At 45.5% G+C, this 27305-nt stretch overlaps 1 protein-coding gene across 3 annotated transcripts in view; it reads left to right on the top strand.

Annotated features, from left to right (window-relative positions):
• RCBTB1 (RCC1 and BTB domain containing protein 1) overlaps positions 1 to 27305 on the top strand; it is an 86390-nt gene that overhangs the window by 34236 nt on the left and 24849 nt on the right. For all 3 annotated transcript variants that reach the window (XR_015051078.1, XM_085854093.1, XM_085854092.1), the window contains 4 exons: positions 5039 to 5181; positions 16251 to 16441; positions 20000 to 20126; positions 21867 to 22018. Coding sequence is in view for 2 of the 3 variants with exons in the window: in XM_085854093.1 (XP_085710219.1) it covers positions 5039 to 5181; positions 16251 to 16441; positions 20000 to 20126; positions 21867 to 22018 (613 nt within the window). In the remaining variant the exon portion in view is untranslated. The remainder of the gene's footprint in view (positions 1 to 5038; positions 5182 to 16250; positions 16442 to 19999; positions 20127 to 21866; positions 22019 to 27305) is intronic.

Here is a 27305-nt window from a genome sequence, read left to right as displayed (position 1 = left end):
GGCTCTTGGGGATGTTCGAGCCATCACCGGCCACGCGGGTCGCGAGCACCCCAGGACGCACGCTCGACCTTCGATGCGGGTCGGACGTCGCCGCGCGGCCGCACGTGCGGCGAATTGGCCCCGCGGACGTGTTTGGGATGCGGAGGTCGACACCTGTGTCGTGCGTGCCCGTATAAAGGCACAGTTTGTTTGAATTGTCACAAGGTGGGTCATCTGAAGCGTGTGGGGCGCCGGCCACCGTTAAGGTCATGGACGGCGATGTGCGAGGCGACCCGGGGCGGAACCGGCAGCCGTTGATGGGCCTGTTTTCAATTGGCCCGGCGGCGGCGCGCCCGATGACGGTGGAAGTCGAAGTGAACAAAACGCCGATCACGTTCCAGGTCGATATGGGAGCGGCTGTGTCGATCATCGGCGAACAGACCGCGCGTAGACTCAACGGCCTGAAGCTTATCAGGTCCAACCTCACGCTGTTCACGTACACCCGCGAGAAGATAACGCCAGTCGGGATGGCAGACGTGTCTGTGCGGTACCAAGGCCAGGTCGCCACACTTCGGGTGTACGTCGTGCGGGGGAGGGGACCGTCTCTCCTTGGCCGAGATTGGCTGGCCCGCATCAGGCGAGACTGGGCCGCAGTTCACCTTGTGCAACCCATGCCGAGCCGGTGGGAGGATCAGTTGGAGAAGATTCTTCAAAGACATCAAGGTTTGTTTTGCTACGACCTTGGGAAACTCAAGGGCATGGAGGCAAAACTCTTCCTGAAGGAGGGGGTGGTTCCTCGGTTTTGTAAACCACGTCCGGTGCCGTATGCCCTGGGGGACAAGGTCAAGGGTGAACTGGATAGGCTGGAGGCCTGTGGAGTGATCGAACGGGTGTCGTGCTCAGATTGGGCCACCCCGGTTGTCACGGTGCTGAAACGGAATGGAAACGTCCGATTGTGCGGGAACTTCAAATCCACGGTTAACCCGGGGCTCAGCGTGGAGCAATATCCACTGCCGTCAATCGATGAAATATATGCGCGATTGGCGGGGAGTCAATACTTCACGTAGCTAGACCTGCATGATGCATATTTTCATCTGCCGATGGATCCCGGGAGTAGCGAGCTTTTGACAATCAACACGTGTCAAGGACTCTATCGATATACCCGACTCTGTTTTGGGATTGCTTCGGCTCCAGCTTTGTGGCAGAAAGCCATGGATCAGGTTTGCATTGGCCTGCCCGCTCAGACCTACCTGGATGATGTGCTCATTGCGGGGAAAACGGCAGACGAGCACCTTGCGAACATTGCCCAAGTGCTGACAAAGCTAGAAGCGTGCGGCCTGCGATTGAACAGGGACAAGTGCGCGTTCTTCAAGCAGCGCTTGGAATACCTCGGGCACATCATCACGCCGGAGGGTCTGTTGAAAGGTCCTCGGAAGGTGGAAGCGATTCAACACATGCCACCGCCTCGCGACAAGACGCAGCTGCACTCGTTCATTGGTATGGCTCAGTATTACCAAAGGTTCGTGCGAGGGCTCAGCTCACAACTTGCGCCGTTAACACGGTTGTTCAGGAAGGACGAGCGCTGGGCTTGGGGGCCTGCACACCAGGCGTCGTTCGACCGCGTCAAGCAGCTGCTCACAGAGGATACGGTCCTCGTGCACTACGTGCCTGCGCGTCCGCTCCTATTGGCATGCGACAGCTCTGCATATGGCATCGGGGCAGTGCTCTCCCACAGGACGGATGATGGTTCCGAGCGGCCTGTTTGTTTTGCATCCCGGACCCTGTCCGCAGCAGAGCGGGGATATGCCCAGATCGAGCGCGAGGCTCTCATCCTCGTCTGGGGTGTGCGGAGGTTTCATCAATACCTGCTGGGGCGGCATTTCACTTTGCAGACGGATCACAAACCGCTTCAATTCATCCTGAGACCCGAACGCGGGGTGCCAGTGGTAGCGGCCGCGCGAATACAGCGGTGGTGTCTGTTTCTTGGTGCTTACGATTCTGATATTCAGTTCCGAAGCACTGAGAAGCATGCTAACTGCGACGGGCTCTCACGCTTGCCGTGTGCGGAGGGTCCAGCTGCGTCTGAGTTGGCCGACCGGGTCGATGTGTTCGCGCTGGGCCAGGTCCAAAGCGGGCCGGTCACGGCCAGACAGGTCGCGGTGGAATCTGCTCGTGATCCGGTGCTCGCCCGTGTCGTCCAGGCGATTTCTACAGGGAATTGGAGCAATCTGCCTTCGACACCGGCATTTCAACCTTTCACGTCACGCACATCGGAGCTGTCGTTGGTCCAACGGTGCGTTATGTGGGGAATGAGGACGGTGATTCCACCGAAGTTCAGGCAGCGGTGTTTGGAAGAACTGCATGTCAGTCACCTTGGCGTCGTGAAGACCAAGAGTCTTGCTCTTAGCCTGTTGTGGTGGCCGGGGTTGGACAAAGACATTGAGCAGTTGGTTAAGCGTTGCGCCACGTGCCAAACAGATGCTGATAACCCGCGTCAAGCTTCGGGACTCTGGCCTGCCCCAGACAGAGCCTGGCAGAGGGTCCATGTAGATTTTACGGGGCCGGTTAATGGCAAAAAGTTTTTGATTGTGATCGATGCATTCTCCAAATGGCCGGAGGTTGTAGTAATGCAGCAAACATTACAGTAGAGAAACTGCGGACGATCTTTGCTAATAAAGGGTTACCGGAGATCCTGGTCTCTGATAATGGTCCGCAGTTCATCGCGGGTGTATTTGATGAGTTTATTCGCCAAAATGGTATTCGACATCTAAGGTCCGCACCGTATCATCCTGAGACGAATGGGCAAGCTGAGTCATTTGTTAAGATGTTGAAAGGGGCTTTTCGCAGGGGGGGGGTTGCACCTGTGCAGACGGTGGTTGATGTCTTTTTGCTCCAATACAGGAACGCGATTCATCCTGTCACGGGTGATTCTCCTGCCATTCGTCTCTATGGACGGGCATTGCGGTCCAGACTGGATTTGCTGCGACCTGGAGGGTCGGGGAGTGGGGCGGTGTCGCGTCCGACGCGGCTGCGCGGCTTCGATGTGGGACAGCGGGTAATGGTGCGTGATTATTTCCACGGTTCCAAATGGGTGCCGGCTGTGGTCTCTGTGGTACTGGGGCCGGCGAATTGCATGGTGCGGACTGATGGTGGGGATGTGTTGAAGCGGCACATGGAGCAAATGCATGATTGCTGTCCAGCGTCACCCCCCCCCCCACACCTCCCCGGGCCGAACGATGTGGGACCCCCACCTGTAATGTCGCTGGCGCCTGACGTTGTATCGCCAGGGCCGGATGTGCCGACGCCCAGGGGGTCTTCGCCTGATGCTGTCCTACCCGGGGACGTCGGGCAGGCTTGTCGGCCGGGGGCGGTTGTTATTGCTGATGGCGCGAGTCCGGCGAGGGTGTCACCTCGGCCGAGCCGGGAGGCGTCTGAGCCTGGACTGTCTGGCGGCGCTGCCCGTCCGAGGCGGGTCAGGGTGCGGCCGCGGTACTTGGGGGATTATGAGTGTTGATGGGTTTCAGGTGGTCATGTTATGATTGTCCTTTCATCATTTGACTTGTCATTTTACGAGGGGAGGAGTGTGCTGTATCACATGATTGGGTTTTCGTATATCATGCCTCGCCCGTTAGGGGTGGCAGGAATGTACTTCCGGTCACGCAATAAAGCGGAGTTGATGCTGGCACGCTTGCTTCTCGTGTTCCACTGCACCTCGTACACTCTATATTCTATTTGTCACTTATAATCCTACCCATTCCTATAGTGAAAATGCATATTTGTGATAAATGGGTGGGATTTGTTGTGCCTGGCACCACTTGTTTTGTTTGTTTCTGTCCTCTACAACATTGAGGCTCAGGGGAGAACAAGGTTATGGAGGCCATGAACTGACTATAAAGCATTGAAAGATGAAGGAAAGAAACTGCAAACTGTATGCAAGAGAGTTGAGTTCGGAAGGGTTAATGTGGGTAATCAATATTGTGGTTAAGGATGGGGAATGATGGTGCACCGTGTGCTTGAAGCATTGGAGGGAAGATTGGGATAGTGTGACCTTTGGATGATGGTTCCAAATCCAGGAGTAATGTGGAACAAAAGAGTTGAGGTGTGCAGTCAACCTAGATTCAAGAAAGTTAATCAGGTAGAGGTTGCTCTTGAGAAGAACACATACATTCTGGAATTGTTGGGGAAGACACTGACCTGCCTGCGATGAGGACAGCAGAACTTGTGCTTCTGTTTCATTGTGGAGATTCCAATAATGTTGAGTGCTTTATTGTCCACAAAATGAGAGACAGACAGAGAGAGCTATTTGATGTGATGCTGGGGCCCCAGACTGTAGGGAAGAGCAGTACTCCATTCAGCCATGAACAAAGGCCTTATGGACTATGAATAACTTTGATTTGCTCATGAAAGACCAGTTTGTGGCTGGCTTTGAAGGTGAGGTTTGCTATATGGGTGATCCAGAAGAGGTCATGGCTGATTGTAAGGCCTAAACATTCAAGAGATTGAATTCCTTTCAGTGGCTGACTATGGAAATGGATACGTCAGTTGATTTGAAAATCCTTCGTAGTAATAGGGTGAGACTGATTTTTTTTTTTCCAGCATTGAAGGACATTTTGCATTTATCAGACCAGCATCTAATCAATTCCCAATCAGCAGTGAAAGGCAGGCAGGCAGACAGCAGCTCCATCAATTATTGGGATTGGGTTACTGTATGAAAGTGTGGAGTCATGTACAGAAAGTAAGGGAGGGTTTTCCAGAGTACTGGAAATGTAGGTTATTTGTGTAGATGAGGAACAAATTTGTGCCTGATACACTGCTCTGGAGCACTTCAGCCACCACTGAGAGGCGAGGAGATCAATGATAGGCTTCCATTGACAGCAAGGTGTTGAATGCATTTTGGAGAAAGGAATAAATCCAGGAATGAAGGTCGCCTTGTATGGCACAAGAATAAATTTTAGAAAGCAAAAGAGGATGTCAGACTGTCAAATGTTTGACATATCCAGGGAAATGGACATCTCTGTGTGCAGTATTTCGTTATGATTTTGGTGTTTTGTGCTTGCAGGTCGTGTGCGGTTATGCGCACACAATGGCGCTCGCAGATGATGGACTTCTATATGTCTGGGGAGCAAACTCTTATGGACAGCTGGGCACAGGGAACAAGGTGAATCAGCAGAGCCCTGTGCTACTCAGTCTTGATCGTGAAAGGTGAGAATAGTTGGATGGTCATTGTGTGGCATTTGTGCATAATTTTAGTTTGAAGTCGTTTGCCAGATTTTATCCAAAGCTAAATGTCATGTGACCAGTGGTTAGGACTCGCTTACAGAGGGGGCTGAAGGCAAAGCAATGCCTTTTAAAGAGAGTGGTGAAGTGAAGCCATGTCCCATGTATTGATAATGTATTTGGGATTTATTTCTAACAGGGTGTGTCTGTAATTGACACTTTGTACCAAATGACTGTAGATATGTGACAAATGTGCTCTTGCTCTTTCAGAGCTCTTTCAGAGCAAGACCACTGGTGTAGTGGTGGATTGTGCTCCAAAGATTCTGCTACTCAGGAAGCATTCCAATACAATCCAGAGTGTTTTAATCAAGTTGTCATTGGGGTTCAGGAGTTCCCATGACAGATTTTCACTGTTGCTGTTCCCAGGCAATTGCTAAGATACATAACAGTTTGGAAATGTGTACTGGTATGCTGTTAGAGAGGAGGTGGCCCTTACCATAGCCTTATTGTGTCAAACCTGTTAGTGCTGTGATATCATAAATGTCACAAAAAGGCATCTTTTCTAACACGTGTAGCTTGGCAGTGTTCATTTCAAATTTGGTATGCGATCCCAATATTTGCATTCCTAGAATCTATTATTAGTGTTCAGAGTAGTGATTAATTACAGTTGTACGCTGCATTTGATACACCACCACAAAAAGATGAAATGTTAATTTTGATTGATCTTTTTTTTTCTTCTGCATTTTGTTATGTTTACAGAATGCTTAGCTTTGAGGTTGTTCATCTAAAATGGATTTAGATCTTCCAAGTCTTCATTGAAGATTATTCAGGAAGACACGATCAATAATGCTCTGTTACTTGCACAATACTTTGCAGAGTCTTGGGTCCTTATTTAATGAATGTGTAGCTTCAAGGTTGTGGTGGGTCATTCTTTTGGCCAGTTGCTGCTTAGATTAGCTATAAATAGGTGTTTAAATCCTGTACAGTTTAACATTCGAACAGCAATGCATACTCGCTGAAACCCACACAGGCTTAACTTTATATTGTTGTGGAGTCGGGTGTCAGTTGCGAGCACGACCGCCAGGTGGAGCAGTAGGGTCGACTCTACCGAACACCCGGAGTCGAGATCGTACCTTTCGGAAAACTCCGAAAGGTACAGGTCCCTTACTGGACCGTGAATCGTCAATAAATCAACCACGTGGGACAGGGTTATCTGCTAAACTTCAAAATACATGGAGGCCCACGTGACGAGATACCGAGGATTCACACCCTCGACGGCACTCGTACGGGACGAGCCATATGCGTGCTCGACCCGTGCGTAACCCAAGCGGATGGTTACCGAGGTCCTGTCGATCCAAATGTACAATTTTCCGCTTCCTAATTTCCCAACACACACCGTGCTAGCCAATGAAAGAAACACAGAAACGAGCTGAAGCATATAATGGGGGGAAGGGGGGAGCACGCAAGGAGCAGAGTTATCTGATAAGAAATGAAATGCAATGTACAAGCAAAAGCACTTATCCAGTTTCTACTTAAAGACGAGCCCGCAGACAGACGCACACCCCAAAGAAACAGACCCAAAATGGTCTTTATTATCCCTTCAGCTCGGAGGGAAGTCGAGCTGAGGGACGAGAACATGGCTGACTACCTGGCCGCGTTCGCGTGGCTCAACATCCGCACCTTCCTGAGCACCAGTCGGCAAAGAACGGACCAGGGCAGCCGAATCCAGCAACGGTGAGACGAGGTGAGGGATTGCTGCGACGAGCCCAGAGCCAGAGCAACGAGACGAGGACAGAAAAGCGCCAGCGATGAGAGAGATCCAACCAGCGCCAGCGACGGGACGAGCAGAGCACCAGAACACGCGCTCGAGAAGACTGAGCGCAGATTATTTGTTCCCTGTTCCTTAGTTGTCTTCTCGGGCGCGGTTCGCTCGTGCGTGGCCTGCGCCTATTCGTCAACCGTCGGGGAACTCGCTTGCATCTTCCTGATTGGGCGAGAGCGACGTCAGGTCCTTGTGAACTCCACCCACGTACGTGTTGACATGCACGTAGGCAATGGCGTCGGTGTGAGGCAGCGAGGTGAAAGGAAACGAATGCAGATGTCGTCAGTGTTGTTGTTGTTATAAAAATCCTATCAAAATAACTTCGCAGCGCATGAACATTTAATTACCCATTAAACAAGGGAAAGAGAGCTATCTATCCACATTTACTTATCGAAATAACTGAGCTATGGGGACCTGAATATCTGTGTGCACAAAGCTTCCAAATTCGTAACAATATTAGTTGTAAATATGTGCTTAAACCCAGTACAGCTTTAACTTTATATTAGCTGTAAATATATAGGTTTCACTTTCTATTAGCTATAAATATATGCTAAAACATCGTGTGAGTTTAACTGTATTCGCCGTAAATACATGCTTAAACCCATTGTATAGGTTTAACTTTCTATTAGCGATAAATACATGCTTAAACCGTGCCCAGTTTAACTTTCCATTAGCCGTAAATATTTGCTTGAGCCCAATGTACAGGCTTAACATTATATTTGTCTCAAGTATATCACTCAACAAAGTCCAGGTTTATTCTCCTCACCCTCTTCTTTATAAGGAGTGACATCTGATAGCACCAAGCTTCTGCCCTGCCTTGGCCACAATACTCCTCTACCTCCCTCTGTCCTCAGCCAACTCTCTCTCCACTCTCCAACCACCCCTACCTTACTCATATCCCTTCTCACACAATCCTCCCATCTCAACCGTGGTCTACCTCTTTTCCTCTTCCCTTGCTCCCTCAACCTATCTACTCTTTTTGCCATTCTCTCTTTCATTGGATCCGCACCAAGTCTCCAGCCCATCTCAGCCGGCATTTCACAAACCTCTCTGTGAAGCTCATCTGCATACCAACCTCATCATTCATTTCATCAACCATACTTCTATCCAACCTCTTCACTCCCGCAATCCTCCTGACCCAGTTCTCACAAATCTGCAGCCTCTGTTGTCTCTGTCAGTGCCGCCATCTCCAGACCGTAAAGGTAGGCTGGCTTTACACACGACATCAGAACCTTCCCTTTCAATTTCCCTGATATCTTTCTGTCTGCCATTACTCCCTCCTCCCTTCTCCATGCATTCACACCCACATGAATCCTCCTCCGCACCTCTGCCTCGGACTTGCCATCCCTGTTCACTGTTCCTCCCAGGTATTCAAACTTATTTCCCTGTCTGATCTCCTTTGCCTCTAACCTGATATTCATTTATTTTCTCTGCTGCCTGACCCACATCACCTCAGTATTACTCCTCTTCAGCCCATGTTTCTCAAATGCCTCCTTCTACTCCCCTAGTACTTCCTGCATCTCCCACTTGCTCTCCACCACAACAGTCATATCATGTGAATCCAGTATCCTCCCCATACTATCCCTCAAGCTAACCTTCCTGCTTACCAGCTGCATCACCATGATAAACATGAGTGGGCTGAGAGGGCTTCCCTGCCTCAAACCGATGTTCATGCTCAACTCCTCAGATATTCCAGGACCAACCAAGACTCTTCCTTTCGTTCCCTTGTACAACCTTTCCACCAACCTAACTTCTGCTTCTAGCACTCCCATTCATCTCAGTGTCGCAATCAGTATCTCGGGACAGTGCCAGAGGACTTCTCCAGGTCCATAAATCCCAACACCATCTCACCTTGCACCTAAACCTTTTTTCCACCATCTAACTCAGCACGAACATCCCATGTCATCCCCCTACCCTTTCTAAACCCCTCCTGCTCTCCTCCGATCTCCATCTCCACACTCTTCCTTATCCTCCCATCCAGAATACTTTCCAGTACCTTCATGACATGACTAAGGAGCATAATGCCCCTATACTTCCCCGGATGTTGAACATCTCTTTTCCCCTTCTATATCGGCACAATTAACCCTGTCCTCCAATCCTCCAGAATTGAACTCTCTTTTATATTTATATATATATATATATATATATATATATATATATATATATATATATATATATATATATATATATATATATATATATATATATATATACATATATATATATATATATATATATATATATATATATATATATATATATATATATATACATACATATATACCATGATTTTGAAGGACTGCGAATCACCAACTTGTTCATTCCATGCCTAGAAGACTTGGTGCTGTCCTTCAAAATCATGGAGGTACCTCTTTTTCCATCTCCACACTCTTCCTTATTCTCCCTAGAATAAGGGCGTGCTGCGATTTTCGCGTGCTCCACATTTGGTTTTTTTTTTTTGAGTCGAGGGGTTTCCGTCGATTTTGCACACTCTTCCTCAAAGATGTTGCAAGGTGGTGGGTTTGGGGTGAATTAACTGGGGTAGAAAAGATCGAGGATTTGGACGGGGGATGATAAGTGGTGGTGAACAGCTGTTTTGAAGGCCTGGAGGGAAGAATGGGATTGAACAGAGTGAGGGAGTTTATTCATGCATGTATCATGGAGGTACCTCTGTCGTGTCTCTTTTTTTGCACCTTTCGTGCAAATACGCTCTGCCCTTATCCCTGTCTGTCTCTGTCCCTGTCCCTATCTGAGAAAAGGTTGGACTGGGTGGTTTGCCATTGCCTTTCCAGCAGTACTTAAGGCATGAATTTGGCCATGATGTCTGCTAGAGCTCGGCCAATGCCGTTTAGAAGCAGCATATCCAGGGTCGCATTTATCATATAGCATGATATCATCAAATTGGAAGAGTAGTACTGTTGGCCTGCGGTGAGGGAGTGAGAGGCCCAAAGACTCAGCCTCATCTCGGGAGGTGCCAATGATCCGAAATGCCTTGGTTTCCACACCGTGAAGCCGAGAAAGGTGGGAGGCAGGAGCACCAGCCCAGAGGGGAGAGCAGTAATCCATCAGGCTGCGGACAAAAACTTTGTATGTGGTCAGGAGCTCAGGTGGGCCGAGGAAGGACTTTGCACGACGGAGGATTCCCAGTCGGCGACTGGCTTTGGAGGCCAGGTTGGCAATGTGGCTTTCCCAGGAAAGATCATGGCAGATAGTGAGACCCAGAAGCTTGAAAGAAATGACTTCTTCCAGAGAATTGTTGAGAAAGTGGATTTGATGGGGGTGGGGGGAAGGGGGTCCAAACGGTCCTTTCGGAGAGACAAAGTGAGAGTGTGAGATTTGTCCGGATTGAAAGACGTGTTCCACGTGTTGGACCAGTTTGTGATTTTACCCAGGTCTGCAGTGGGCGAAGAAGCTGCTGCTTGTCAGTCTGAGGGATGACAGCTGGTACGGCAGAGGGTGGAGTCATCAGCAAAGAGATAGAGGATTTTCCAGAGAGTCAGAGAGATCATTGATGAAAACCAGAAAAAGAACAGGGCCCAGAACACTGCCTTGAAGAACTCCAGCCTGGACAGGAAGAAGGGATGAGAGAAATCCATTTAGGGCCACACGTTGACTGCGACAGGAGAGTAAGTCTGCGAGCCATGAGTGGAGATAGCCTTGGATACCATAGGAAGAGAGTTTGGTGAGCAGCGAAGGGTGCCAGACCATGTCAAAAGCATGCGATATGTCTGGGGATGTGGTTCTGATTTCATGTCCGGCATTGAGGACCTCCATCCATTGTTGGGAGAGCAGAAGCAGCATATCCAGGGTCGAGTAAACTTTTCCTCGTTCCCCAACCAAATTTCCCAAAATATTCCTCTTCATCTGGCTCCGCTACTCCCACATGCATGTTAAAGTCCCCCGCAATGGACAGCATCACATCCAGCTGAACCATTCCCATCATCCTCTCCAGTGTGTCCCTGAATTCCTGCTTCTCCACCCCAGTCCTTCACTTTTCTCACCCATATACGGACATAACACAAACCATTTTCCTCGATACCACTACCCATGCCATAACTAACCATCCCTCCCATCTTTCCACTCTGACCGCCTGATCTCTTCCGATACTATTGTTCCCATGCCATTACTCCTTCCATCCCCACCCGTATGCAACAGCTTCTATTCTCCTACCAACTTTTCCATCTGGTCTCCTACACACACACAACACTTCCAAACTCTTTCTCTACATCATCTCCACCACTTCGACCCCCCCCCCGCCCCCAATGATCTCGCATTCAAACTCCCTCTCTTGACCTCACTTCTGAACTGTTATCCACCTGGCAGAGCTCGTACCATCTTGATCAGTTTGGGATACTCAGGTCATCAATCAGCAGCGCTGCCCTGGCTGACCTGCTGGACATACTACTCCGGCCTGTTATCATAATCCTGTGTGCGCAAAGACACATACCACTCTATCTCCACTTGCTTCCCCTGCCAAACCCCACCCTCGAGACACTCCTCCCTACCCCCATCCCACTCACTCCCTCTTTGCTCCCTCCCCTTCCTTATGCCCCGCTCCCCTTAATACATTAAATTTGTGCTTATTAAGCTGATAATATTATATATGCTTTTCACAAAAATCACTCGGTTAGATCCTCATGCTCGTGCAAATACGCTACCAGACCCCCCCCCCCCTCGCCCAGACCTCTTGGGTGTGGGGGTCGTGGAACGTATTTGCACCTTTAATACGTGTTTAACTTTCTGTTGGCCGTAAATACATGCTTAAACCAAGTGCTCTGTCCCTGTCCCTGTCTGAGCAAAGGTTGGACTGGGTGGTTTGCCAATGCCTTCCCAGCAGTACTTAAGACATGAATTTGGCCATGATGTCTGCTGGAGCTTGCCGAGTCTTTGCAAAGGACACCATGGGATCTTTAACCTCCACCAACTAATGCTGGCAGATGTGATGCCCGTTTAGCCTCCATCCGAGGGACAGCACACACATTTATGAATCACCCTGCCTGTGAAACAATGGGATGACAGTTTATAGCTGGGTCGGGATTCAAACCCAGGCTAGACAGCTTAAGGCCCGGTCACACCTTGACGTTTTAGCCAACGTATGCCGATTTTTTTTTTTTGAATTTTTTTTTCTACGTTATGGGCACACGTTGAATACGTTATGGGTAAGTTTTGATAACATTGAGAGCACGCTGAAAAACACTGCCATACGTCGTTGTACGTTGGCTTTAAATGTTGTACTTTTCGGTTGTCCTCAAATTTTTTCATGCTTGAAATTTCACGACGTATGCCGGCGTATGACTCACACGTTCCGCTACGCTGGCCACAAGTTGTATGCACGGTCTGCGATCGTTGACAGATGTCAACACATGCTACTTGTAAGTTAATCATAAGTTGAGACACGCCGAGGTAATGTTTAGCGTACCCGAAACTTATTTCTAACCTATGATTAACATGTTGTTGGCACGTTACGCGATCGTTGCCACACATCGACAGACGTTACTTTTAAGTTACTCATAGGCTGAAAGACGTCGGTATAATGGATCGTCCTTGCGTCAGCGTCCACGGCCACGGCCAGGACACTTATTTGCAGCATTCTTCAAACTTTTCTTCGGCATGACGAGGATGTTCACACTTCGATGTCTAGCTTGGCTATGATTCCAATTGTCCATCGGCAGCGTCTATTTAAAATAGTCGAGTTTGAGCGTTTTAACACGTTCAGAAGAAACGCTTCAAATTTCAAAACCCCAGCGTCAAAAAACAAAGGCGAGTGACAGCAATTAAAATCGTTCATTGTAAACAATGAAAATAGCAGAGTGGTGCCGTTTAAAAGTCGTTGAGTGTAAAAAAAATCCAATTGTTGAGCGCAAGCGTCTACTTTCAATAGTGGGGTTTGAGCGATTTAACACGTTCAATAGAAACGATTAAAATTTCCGAGCGCCAGCGTCAAAAAACAAAGGCGAGTGACAGAATTTAAATCGTTCATTGTAAACAATGAAACTAGCTGAGTGGTACCGTTTAAAAGTCGTTGAGTGTAAAAAAAAATCCAATTGTTGAGCGCAAGCGTCTACTTTCAATAGTGGAGATGCAGCCATTTAAATCGTTGAGTGGCAGCCTATGAACCTACCCGTGGACACGCGGACGCAAGGACGATCCATCATAACCCACACCCTCCCCCTCACACTCACCTACTACTGCCAACATGAACAAACTACTACTAATACTAATACTAATACTAATACTAATACTGATACTGTTACTGCTGACATGGACATCGACTCAAAAAGGAACTCGAAAACACTGTTGGGTTCCCCTTTTATGAGCAGCATTTTTATATACCAATTCCCAAAACCGCTGGGAACACGTCTTTATATGGCAGTTGTAAGCTAGAAACACATTCATTTTTTTTTTTTGTCGACCGGAAGACGTCATTGGAATACGTCTACATACGTCGATGTGTGTTGGGACTACGTAAAGAATTGGTTCAAAGCACGTCAAACATAAGTTAGAAATAAGTTTCGCGTAAAAAAGACATTACCGCGACGTGTTTCGACTTATGAGTAGCTTATAAGTAGCCTTTGTGGGCGTGTGTAAGCGTCCACATATCGTGTGTAAAACTTATCCCCATCGCATGCAGAACATGTGTCATACGCCGAGTACGTCGTAAAATTTTGAACATGTTTAAAATTTCTTGACGTACTCTACTTACTACGATGTATGATAGCATACTTTAGTGTTGTACTCACGTATACCAAACTTACTCATACCGTATTTGACGTGCCCCAACGTTTTAGACACATTTTTCTTAGGTCGGCATACGCTGGCAAGATCGCTAAGGTGGGACCGCGATGTTGTCACTTCCATTTCTACGGCAGTTATCATTCGAATCGTTGTGCGTCAGCCTTTTAATAGGCTACGTCACGACATCGTCGGCGATGCGTGCAACGCGCTATGCCGAAGTTAGATTATCGTTGGGCATCGGTTGTGTAGGCCAACAACAGGTTCAGCATTCGTTGGTATAAGTTATCTATAACACAACGAAACGTTCTGTGTCCATTACTAATATGTTATGCATACGACCAACTCGTTATGAATACGTCCGAATCTTAAAAAAAAACATCAAAAGTTCAACGTAAGCCAGCGTTTTACATACATTTTAATACGTTGCCATCGCTGGCTAAAACGTCAAGGTGTGACCGGGCCTTTAGCGGCGTGTGTGCATACTTCTTGGCTATTATTGTCAGGTCAGGCCAGATCATATCTGTGACTTGCTACAGGTATCAGGTAAAGCTGTACTAACCTGTTTCGTTGTTGGCGACTAAACCGTTTTCTGGTGAGAAGGGTGTATGATGTGGACACCCAGCAGGTTTAAAAACAAAACCTGTCAAAGGGCGGAGGAGGAGCCAACGGCCATCCATAAATAATCTAGTGCCCAACTGTGTCTGCGGACATCCTGCAGTTGGGTCACTCTTTTTTCGGAGGTTGGTGGCAGGATTTGCACTCTGGCCACCGTAAAACCCTTCACTCTGCAAAACGCAAGAAAACCGTAAAGAAAATTGAAAACCCACTCGGTGGAAGTACCTCTTGTGCAGCTGCCCTCCGCAGGGCAGCTTACCGGATGATGGGATTGGGGAAAAGCCCTTGAGACCCAATCCCCTACGGTACCTCAATACAGCTGTATCCCTGGTATCAGCAGGTGCAACAGACATTGGAATATTCATTTACATTTGAAGGTTTAACATTACTGTTGGTTTTCCACAGTTTTAGGTGACAGCCATCATCACATTCAATAACATGCATTTTGCTTCTCCATGCACTTCCTTAGCACCATCCCATGGGTCGAGTTTTTATCATTAGCATATATATATATATATATATTTTTTAATGAAAGCTGTAACTTCCTGATCACTCACATGCAGCACAACAGTTGCATATGTGCAACCCCTCTGAAATAATCTGCACTAATACTGCAAAAGCACCCTTACTCATCACTTTAAAAATAAAAAATAAATTTGAAAATAGCTGTTAATGTCAACCTTGACATCATGGATGATGCACATTGTTTTTCATCACGGATGAAAATATCAATTGAATAGATTTATCAAGTTTCCTTTGCCAAATGACAATTGTGAGCTGAGAGAAAACCAAGAAAACTTTCCAGATTCTGATGCGTAACACGTAGCCAATTTCTGTTCCACACATAATGCAACGTTTCAGTGATTCAAGCATTTAATATTCTAAACAGTTAACATCTTTTCATTTCATAAGCTTTAGTGATTACCAAAGAATTAATGATATAATTTATAATGGGAAATGACACACTTCATGGAATTTTAACAACTTGTAAAAAAACTTCAAAACAAGCTAATCATCTGATTTTTAACACGTGTAACACAGTAAAATGCAATGGATCATGCAATTATTGGCAGACAGCTCTAATTTTCCTCCATTAATTTGGAGAGTTATTGATAAGGATTATAATGAATGCAAAATTGTTCATGAAAGATACTTTAACAACCCTAAATTTTCAAGTTTCTTCCTGAGAATTGAGTCTGGAGTGTAACACACCGAACATGGAATTTCCTTATAGAGATATTAAAGAAGTGGCATTGTGGGCAACACTTGTTGACATCAGACCTCTGGCAAGAAGCCACCATCTTGTCTCTGTCTTGAGCCATGTTTATTTTTCTGTTGCGTCTGCACACCACGCAGTTTTGTGCAAACGTGTTTATTTTTCTGTCCCATTGTAAAATGTCTGACTTGAAGAAGCAACGTGTTTGCATCCAATTTTGTGTGGAACTCAGTAAAACAACCACAGAAACCTATGATGTGCAAATCATCATTCATAATTCAACCTGGGGACCAAAGCCGCAACAAAAGTGGAGTGCCGGAGGTACTTCTAACAAAAATGGCAGGACCATTGGAATCATTGTGTTCAATCAGGAGTTTACTTTAAAGGGGATACATTTAATTAACTGTGTTGTCCTTTAGTCCTGCAACTTTTTGATCAGACCTCATATTTCCATACAAGGGGATAATTGAAAGGAAACCTTATGTTCTTCTTTTTAATTTGTAATTCTGTATCGAGGTTTTTAATAAAAATCCAAACATTTAAACTTTTGTGGCACTGCACCAATAAATTGGCGAGAATTTAATCTTGCAGAATGAACCACAGTAGTCTGAGTTTTCGAGTCTTTAAGTCAATCCGTTGCTCAACTTTGCTGTGTGGGCTTTACAGGTTTACGGAAGTGGCTGCTTGTCACTTTGCAAACCTTTCGGCTGGCCGTACGCAAACTGGACAGGTGTATATGTGGGGCCAATGCCGCGGACAGCCGGTCGTGTCTCCACGACTCATGAAGCTGCCAAGCACCGACGACGTGTTTGCCTGCTTTTCATGCCCACCAATCACATGGCGCCTGTTGACACTTGGTGAGTGTAGGGATTAGGTAGTCACGTTGCATTGGTGCTGCACTCCAAGAGGCAGGCAGTGTGTTCCTTCCATCACGCATGACTCACAATTGTTTGAATACTTCTGGTCTGGTAGTCTTTGATGGTGACTGTTGATTAAAATGCAATAGAAACAATTTTACAAAAGTTTGCTCACCATCCCAATGAAACTCCATCTGTGATGAGACAAAATTAATGTGGGTCTGTTGAGAATCAATGAATTATTACCTCTGCCACCGAAGGTGAAGGGGGTTATGTTTTCATCCCTTTCTGTCTGTTTGTCTGTCTGTTTGTTAGTCTGTTTGTTTCTGTACAGTATATCTCAAAAAGTTGTGAACAGATCCGGATTAAATTTTGTGCACAAGGGCGAACTGATTAGATTTTGGTGAAGATACGGATCTGGGTCTGACTACTAGAATTTTTTAAGTGATTCTTCACCATTGAGAGATCAGGCTAAAAATGATATATAGCATGATATCTCAAAAAGTTGTGGACAGATTCGGATGAAACTTTGTGGACAATGTTGGGTGTGCGACAAGGAAGAATTGATTCGATTTTGGTGAAGATCCGGATCTGGATCTGATCATTCTTTAAGTGATTCTTCCCCATTGAGAGATTGGTCGAAACCGATTATATAGCATGATATCAAAGGTTGTGGACGGATTCAGATGAATTTGGTGGACATTTGGTTGAATTGAATTTGGTTGGGTGTGTGTGTGACCTTGACAAATTGATTTGATTTTGGTGAAGATCCGGATCCGGCTCTGACTACGAGAATTTTTTAAGTGATTCTTCACGAAAATATAATCACTTCGTCCTTGTTACACAACAAACCTGTCCACAAAATTTCATCCGGATCCATCCACAACTTTTTGAGATATCTTGTACACAAACAAGCAGACAAACAATCCAACAAAGAAAGACAAAAAGGGGTGAAAACAAACTCCACCTTCGGTGGCAGAGGTAGTTATGCTTTCATATGCCATTACAGTTTGTTTTTGTCATGTGTACGTGAAAAGTTATAAAAGCTCAAATTTGCACAAGGACTTTATGGACATCCTCGACATACATCTACATATGCATCAGCAGCAGCACAGTCAGATCGTTTTTGAAAATGATTCATCACGAATTGGGTGATAAAGTCTGGCTGCATTCGGTGATGGAGGGTCTCGGGGGTCTTGGGGGTCTTGAAGAAAGGAAGGAATCGAGGACTGAATGACTGACTGACGGACATCATTATGCCTTTAATAGCTATTCTCAACTTTGTCATAGATGAGTTAATAAAACGTTTTACAAAAACTATCAACTTGTCATTTTATCGTTCTCTTTCCACTGGGAGACAATTAAATCGTAAATACTTTTAATCCAAAGCAGGCCTTTTTTGGAATTTCCACATTGTTTGAAGAAAACCACTCAGTCATCATGGTTCATTTCCATTTATGGCAGGAATATGGAAGTTTTAAAATAATTCCTCCAATTGCCAACACCAACTAAACAAAATTTGTACAACATAGCATGGTGCCATTGAAAAGGATTGCTATTTCCACTACGTAAGCGTCAGGCCAAAACGGTGCACATCTAAGGTGGTGGTTAAGCAAGTCCATGGAGGTCTCCGAAAAGATCTGTATCTTTGCAGCTTAACATGATGACATCAGTTCACGGGATTTTGAAAGAAGGAAAGCTGCATCCCAACTTCACATTCTCCACAGAATTATTGGGGGGTCAAGCTGCTTGCAAGTCATTGCTCAATGCTTTGGACATAATAGAACTGGCTGACACTTTTTTTTTTTCCAAGTACAGTATGAGGGTTGCATTTGGTAGTGTTAACTGGGGTTGAAAAGATTGTGGGAAGAATGGTAGTGCACAGATTTCTTGAAACTCTGGTGGGAAGGGCACAGTTTGAAACATCTATGCAAGGCAATTCCACAAACAGAAGAAGCAAGTTGATATGTGTGGCAGCCCTGGATTTGGGGAGTTTAACTCTGAGCTGGTTACTGGAAGAACACCTGTATCCTGGAGGAGCAGGTGAAGGCTGAGGTAGCAGAGGGAGCTTGACAACAGGACAAGTGATTGAACTGTACACAGAGGCTATTGACCAATGGCAATATTAGAGTAACAGATCCTTTGCTTCGGCCTCATCGTGGGAGATGCCAATAATGTTGACAGCTTTAGATTCCACAAAATCCAGGAGAGATGAATGTGATATTGGGGTTTCAGCCCATAGATATGGGGGCACCACGAGTAAATTACCGGCACTATGAGCAAATTCCAAATTGTTGCCCTAACTAGCAGAGGGCCTTGCATTAGTTGCACAGCCACGTCCTCAGCTAATGATGCTAACTCTCAGCCTTGTGCTGCATATGAATGAACACAAACGTGATAAATCCTTTCTTTATTCCTGATTATTTTCATGATCATCCTTTCTTGATTCCTGATTCCTGATTATTTTCAATGAAATGCTTTTGTTTTCATAAATAATTCAGTCATGTGTGACACATAAATACATTTTAACAAGAAGTTCAGGTGAGTGGGGTTATGCCTGATTCAAAGAACAAAAATTTATGCAAAAATCCCCTCCAATTAATTATTTCTTCATGACATGGAAAACAAGGCCCTTAAAACCATCGGGCTCTCCCGTGCCGGAGCTCAGTGACTAGGCCTGTTATTTTCGCATTGCAGAGAGGTTGGTGGCCTCTGTATTCTACAACCTCCTTTGGCCTTGCACACACTGCCCTCTCTTAGCTCTGTTCTTCCCAAATTTCTAAAGGGGGCACACGGTCTGCCAGTAACCCTATTCTGGTGAAACTCCCTAAATCTAGGTTCACTGCTCACCTCCACTCGTTTGTTCCTGTTCTCTCACCTGTGGAACCAAATTCCCCATTCTGTTCAGTCCCATTCTTCCTTTCAGGGCTTCAAGACAGCTGCTCACCACTACCGTCATTCATATTCATGATCTCTTCTACTCCCAAATAATCCCATTCCCAAGCACTCCCTTTTTCCAGGTTATTATGATTTTTCCCCTCTCCCTCACCTCTTTTTGTTTGTTAATTGTCAGTTTGTTTGTTCCTTTTCTGTTTCATCCCCATTTTCCCCTTTCCCTCCCCTTAAACTCGCTCTACTCTGCTATTGGTGTTTCCTCTTTTTCATTTTGTTCCCTTCCATTCTGCGATAGCCCTTCCACGAGCTTCTATCATGTATACAATTTTTATTTTTGTCATAAAGAGGAAAGGGCACACTAGTCTCGGATAACATTTCATCCATAACCCAAGGACTTCACCGGGTGTCAACATGAGTATGCCTGCTGTGAAAGGGTGACTTTGTGGTTCATTTTGATTGAAATCGGCTTTATAATCTTGTTGGTGGCGTCGGCATCCCTCTCTTGGTAAAAAACATAATTCCTTTTTAAGCTTAGCTATTTAATTATTGCAGGTGTGTGTGATCATAATTCCATCAATTAATTGATAAAGCATCTTGATATAATGCTGTGTAGGTGAGAATGCTGTGTATTTATTACTGTTATTTGGGATGGACTTTTTACAGATGATGAAGATCATGTGACTGTTTCACAATCGATGAAACGAGAGTTTGACAATCCTGAAACTGGAGACCTGCGGTTCTTAGTGGAAGGACAATCTATCTACGTCCACAAAGCCATCCTCAAAATCAGGTTTCATCAAAGACTATACATGAGGCATCCATGACACACACACACACACACACACACACACACACACACACACACACACACACACACACACACACACACACACACACACACACACACACACACACACACACACGTACACATACTGTATATACACAAGCAAATATAACCCATTGCGTCGTCGCTGCTGGGTCAATAAAGTGAGGGGAGCGGGGGAGACAGGGACAGAGACAGACACGAGAGAAAGCAGGTGGTGTAGCGTGAGAGGGGGAAGGGGAGGCAGAGAGGATGAAGAAATGGGAGTTAGAGGGGAGGTGGGGAGAGCAACACTTCACCAAATGTTACTATTCACTGTGGGAGGGAGGGGTGCGTGAGAGAGACTGACACACACACACCACACACACACACACACACACACACACACACACACACACACACACACACACACACACACACACACACACATACACATACACATACACATACACATACACATACACATACACATACACATACACATACACATACACATACACATACACATACACATACACATACACATACACATACACATACACATACACATACACATACACATACACATACACATACACATACACATACACATACACATACACATACACATACACATACACATACACATACACATACACATACACAATCACACTCACACACAGCGAGAGAGTTACAAAGGTGTGGGAGGAGAGTGCTGCATTTTATGACGGGACAGTGAGAGAAAAGAGTGGGGGAGAGGAGGGAAAAAAAAAGAGATGAGGGGGGGAGGTGGGGTTAGCAAAGATAATGATATGTGGCGCTTCATGACCGAACACGAAAAAAAAAAAAACCTGTCATAACAGCTGTACACGCAATGACACAACAGAGTTTGTGAAGTAATCCGCTGGCACATCTGTAAGAACTTTGATATCTCAGTCCCAGAAAATTTGTGGAAATATGAACCAAAAGCAATCACTGAAAACATTGAAGTACCGCTCATGTATGACCTTCTGATCCCATCGGGCGTGAACATCAAAAACAAAGCATTGTGACTAGATATACTTAGGTACAAAAAAAAGAAAAGAAGGCATTGCTAATTGAGGTGTTAATGCCACTAATTTTGGACCAACGATGCAGATATCAAGAAAATGACCAAATACAAAGACTTCAAAAATGAAGTGAAAAGATCCTGGAAGCTGAAGAACACTGAATTTGTGACAGTGATAATTGGAGCAACGGGAATGATGAAGAATAATGTGACTGAGATCTTAAAATCCATCCCTGGGAATATTGCGACAAACGAACTGCAGTTGGAAGCTTTCCCGGGCTCGGTGACGATCCTCAAAAGAGCCCTCTGAACAAAACTTTGAGAACAAGAAATCTTCACAGCTTGGCCCATGAATCATAATCCTTTGCAGAAACGGAGGTGGATGCTTTGGGACCTGGGAAGACTCCATTCCACCTTCTGAAACCCGCATGTGGAGATAACTACCAACGAGACGCACACACACACACGCATACAAACACACACTGGGCTGAAATAATCATCATTATGCTTAATTTGTCTAATTCTGGATGATAAATGGCCCAAAATCGTGCAAATTTCTGTCTCACTTTATGGTAAACACAAGTATTTCATGATGTTTTTGAGACACTGCTTGGTCATGCTGATGAATGAATGAATCTGCAAAGTTTATTCAAGGAAAACCTTTTGTGCATTGTGTGCAGGTGTGAACACTTTCGCTCCATGTTCCAGTCACACTGGAATGAGGATGCGAAGGAGGAGATCGAAATCAAGCAATTCTCATATCCTGTGTACCGTGCCTTCCTGGAATATCTTTACACGGACACAGTGACCCTGCCTCCTGAAGATGCTATTGGTTTGTGCTGTGCTTAATTAAAGTTTTTATTTCTGTATTTAGCACTCCCACCCCTCTTTTCACGTGCCCAGAGCAACGACGAGAGCCCCCGCTCCCTCCCTTGCGCTCAAACATTCCATTGTGCAGTGCATACTACATCGTGTATGCAAGATGTGTTGTACTTTTACTGCGTATAGGAAAAGTGTTGTACTTTACTTTATTTCAAACTTGAGAAGTGTTGTCTCACATGACTGATGTGGAAGTGCAGGGAAGGAAGAATGGAGGAGAGTAATCCGATCAGCATGAAGGATTAATCATCTCTCATGGTCAGGGACAAATGAACAGATGGCAAATAATAAAAGAGTGAATGAACAGATTGTTAACTGGTACTAATAAAAAGAATGAGTGGATTTGAGTGGTGAGGAAGATAGACACACTGAGGGATGAGAATAAACCTGTGAGATTGAGGGAAAGACAGACAAGATGAAAGAGTGGTTATTGAATTGAGGTTTGGTGAAGGGGATTTTTGGTGGATTGAGTAGAAAGGCAGAGGGTGGATTGTTGGAATGGATCAATGGTGGATTGACTTGAAAGATTCAACGTAGGAGCCAGTCGCCAGTGATCGTGCCAGCTGGCAGTGCACATTCAAACAGGGACTCAAGAGAAGTGAAGAGAATCAGAACACAACTTGGCAGGAAGATAGCACACTAGTGATAACGCATGTCCACCCCCCCCCAAACTCATAGACGAGGGGCAAAGGTCTACCTACCACATAAATTAATGAAATAACTCTTTCTCGGGATTCCTACATGTACATGGATGCTCGCCCCCGTGGTATATTTCCAAAATCGTCATAATATACAGTGGTGAGAAAAATTTTTGGAACCCTTTCAAATTTTCTGTATTTCTGCATAAATTTGACCTAAAACGTGATCAGATCATAATCTCAGTCCCAATAACAGATTAAAAATTTAAACAAATGGCACACAAAAAAAATCTGCTTTTTCATTTATTTATTCAGCAAAATTATCCATCATTCCATTTCTTTGTCAGAAAAAGTATGTGAACCTTGAGGTTAATCAGCTCAATTGAGGGGGTAATTACAGTCAGGTGTTTTCATCAATGGGATGATTAGTCAGGAGTGAGTTTGGGTGGCCTTGCCCAATATGAAAAACATAAATTTTGTTCGTCACCATCAGAGTCTGGTCTTCACCACACAGGTTTGTGGAAATGTGTCATGCCTCGATCAAAATGAGACATCTGATGACCTCAGAAAAAGTTGTCTGCTCATCAGTCTGGAAAGGATTACATGGATTACAAGGAAATGATGCGCAGGAGGAGGCCATTCAGCCCATCATGCCTGCACCACACCAATACCATGTTTAATAAATCCGTCAATACCCCTTACCTTCATGTGCAGCTTTTTGGCTGCTACACTGGTACTCATTTCACCGACCTCAGAAAGATGACAGGCTGAGTCAACCACTTGGTGTTATTTCAGCAGCCAACAGGGCTTGAACTCAGGACCCAAGGATCCCAAGCCACCACCATAACCACTCAGCCAACACCAGGTTCAAAAACCATTTCTAAAGATGGTGGGCTCCCCCAATCTACTGCCAGGCAGATATTGTACAAATGGAGAAAATTAATCACTATTGTTGCACTTTCCAGGAGCAGTCATCCAACAAAAATCACTCCTAGAGCAAGGTGTACAATAATCCAGTAGGTCACAAAGAACCCCAGGGTAACGTCCAAGCATTTGCAGGCCTCTCTTGCATTGGCTAATATCAGTGTTTGAGTCCACCATCAGGAAAACACTGAACAAAAATGGTGTGCCTGGGAGGATAGACAGCAAGGAGGAAACCACTGCTCTCCAAGAAGAACATTGCCACCCATCTCAAGTTTGCCAAACACCACCTGGATGATCCAGAAGGCTATTGGAAGAATGTTATGTGGACAGATGAGTTGAAAGTGGAACTTTTTGGCTTAAATGAGAAATGTTATGTTTGGTGAAAACCAAACGCTGCATTCCAACATAAGAACCTCATCCAAAACGTGAAGACGGTGATGGGAGTATCATGGTTTGGGGCTGCTTTGCTGCCTCAGGACCCGGATAGCCTACAATCTTTGACGGAACCATTAATTCTGGATTGTACCAGCAAATGCTACAGGAGAATGTCTGGGCATCCATCAATGAGCTGAAACTTAACAGAAAGTGGGTCATGCAGTAAGACAACAATCTATAACACACAAATAAATCTACAATAGAATGGCTGAAGCAGAAGAGATTTTGCATTTTGGAATGGCCAAGTCAAAGTCTAGACCTTAACCCAATTGAATTGTTGTGGCAGAACCTGAAGTGAGGAGTTCATGCAAGAACGCCCACAAATATCTGAGTTGAAGCAGTTCTGTGAGGAGGAATGGAAAAACATTCCTCCAAGCTGATATGCAGGACTGATCAAGAGTTACAGGAAATGTTTTGTTGAAGTTATTGCTGCTCCAAGGGGTGCCACCAGTAACTGAATGTAAAGGTTCACATACTTTATCCAACAAAGAAAATGAATTTTGGATCCTTTTACTCAATAAATAAATGAAAAGGTCGATTTTTTTTTTTTGGTGTGCTATTTGTTTAAACAGGTTCGATCTCTTCATCTATTATTAGGACTTTTATGAAGATCTAATCGCATTTTAGGTCAAATTCATGCAGAAATGCAGAAAATTCGAAAGGGTTCACTGTTCTCATTGGCCTCCTTGTCTTGAGAGACAATGGGCAGCACCATAAGGTCACTGGTTGATGGAATAGCGTTGGCTGTGAATGAGAGCCCAATTGTAGAATGGCATTCTTTTTTACAGATATTGCAGGTAAATCTAGTAGTTGAAGTTGGCATTCTGCTTGCTTTTACCTTGTGCCACTGTCTTTTCTCCTGCCAAGTTGTGTTCTGCTTCTCTTCACTTCTCTTGAGTCCCTGTTTGTGCACTGCCAGCTGGCACGATCACTGGTGACTGGCTCCTACGTTTCCGGATCAATGTAGCACACCTTCATATCTGTAAACATCCTTTTAGCGGAGCACTGGGTGGCCTTTGGGCCTTATGCCTGTGGCGAGCTCGCTGTACCGTACATCCTTTGGGATTCTGCCGTCTTCCATGCGACACATATGTCCAAGCCATCATGAACTACGCTGGCTCAATATGGCATACATGCTCGGGGTGTTGGCTTGCACAAGGATGTCAGTGTTAAGGATGTGTTCCTGCCATATTATACCAAAAATATGCTTGAGGCAATGGAGATGCTCCTGGATAGCATGCACTGTCCATGTCTCATTGCCAAAGAGGAAAGTGTAAAGAACACATGCCTGATACACTCGAAACTTGATGCTCTCTGTGAGTGCGTCATTTTGCCAATCTGAACATGGCAGCCGATGCCTTCCCAATATGTTTGCTTATCTCAGGGGTTGATGGATAGGTTGTTGGTGATGGTTGGTCCGAGATAGGTGAACTCTTTGACCACTTCCAAGGTGTGGGCACCAATGCTTATCGATGGGTTGTTGCTACCATCCTGCCCCCTGATATCCATCTTTTTGAGACTGATGGTCAGGCCAAATTATTTGCATGCAGCTGCAAACCTATTAATGAGTCTCTCAAGACGCTCCTCGTTGTGGGATGTTAAGGCAGTATCATCAGCAAAGAGTCATTCCCTAATGAGGACCTTGCGAACCTGAATCTTTGCTTTTAGACGAGCTAGGTTGAACAGCTTGCCATCCGACCTTGTGTGAAGGAAGACAACACCCTCTTCTGAGGATCCAAAAGTGTCAGAGTAGCAGCAAGAAATATATCCCAAATAATGTGGGTGCAAGTACGCAGTCCTGTTTCACGCTGCTCAAGATGGGAAAGACATCTGAGACGGCACCACCATACTGCAGTCTACCTTTCAGGTTGTCATGAAATGAGGAGTTGATGTTCATTAGTTTGGGGGGGCAATCAGTTTTTTTTCCACGAGTTGAAAGAGTCTCATTGACCTCTCCTACTAATGAGATTGGAGGCCTTGGTTAGGTCGATGAAGGCAATATAGAGGGGCATTTGCTGTTCAAGACATTGCTGCTGTAGTTGACGTTGGGAGAATAGCATGTCAATTGTGATCTGCCCCCTCGGAAGCCACACTGTGCCTCGGGATATACTTGTTCAGCCAGCCTGTGCAATCTGGTGAGGGCAAACCCAGTAAAAGTCTTCCTCACTAAACAGAGCAAGGGGATTCCACAGTAATTATTACAGACACCGCGATCATTCCTTGTTTTTGTGGACAGTGATAATGCCGGCGTCCCGCATATCCTGTGGCACCACACCCTCCTTCCAGCATAAACAAAATAGTTTGTGGAGTAGGGTGAGTACTGCGGGCTTGGCACACTTAACCACTTTGGGAGGAATGCAGTCATTTCCAGGCACCTTACCACAAATAATGGTCAATAGCATTACTGAGCTCTATCTTTGTTGGCTGTTTATCCAACTTATTCATGACTGGCAATAACACGACTGCATTGAGGGCAACGTCAGTGACAATATTTTTGATGGAATACCGTTCTAAATAGTACTCAGCCCAGCAGTCCAGTTGCTTGTGTTGGTCAATAATGACTTCCCCCATCTTAGATTTGAGGGAGACAGTCCTCCTGACACTTGGACCAAAGACTTTCTTAATGGCATCCGACATTCCTCTGATGTTTTCAGTGTCAGAAAGCATCTGAATGCTGTTACACAAGTGATGGCAGTTCTCGTGTGCACAGCACCTGGCTGTTATTTGTGCCGCACTCCTTGCTGCTCTCAGTACTGAATGTGTTTCCACACTTGAGACTTCCTTATAGTTCAGCAGTGCTATATGTTTGGCTGCTATGACTGGTTTCATTTCCTCCAAGTGGGCTTCAAATCGGTCTGCATTCTGCTTCTCCTGCTTGCCAAAGACAGCCATGGCTGTTTTGTAGACAGTGTCTCTGATGAAGGGCCACTTTATTTCAGCCTGCCTATTTGGTATTTCAGCCTGCCTATTTTGGAGAGCTTTCTCTCAAGAGTTGAGAAACATCTGTCAGCCCTGGGCTGGAAGTGTTGAAAGTTTTGATATGGGGACAGCCCTTCTGCTGGGAGTGGTGCATCTTCTTTGGCTAGAACCTGACCTTGCTGTACACCAATGAATGATCAGTGTCACAGCCCACACTGTGGAAGCCACTTGTGATGAGGACATTGTTGATGGAGGCTCGCCTGGTGATGACCAAGGTCCAGTTGGTGCCAGCGGTGTGATCGACGAGGTCTCTATGACACTTGG

Source organism: Eptatretus burgeri, chromosome 14 (genome assembly GCF_056783735.1).
Source record: "Eptatretus burgeri isolate ZD-2024b chromosome 14, Ebu_testis_v1, whole genome shotgun sequence".
In the NCBI taxonomy this organism is placed as follows: domain Eukaryota; kingdom Metazoa; phylum Chordata; class Myxini; order Myxiniformes; family Myxinidae; genus Eptatretus; species Eptatretus burgeri.
Note: the sequence above shows the minus strand (reverse complement) of the source record. Positions and strands in the feature narration are given on the sequence as shown.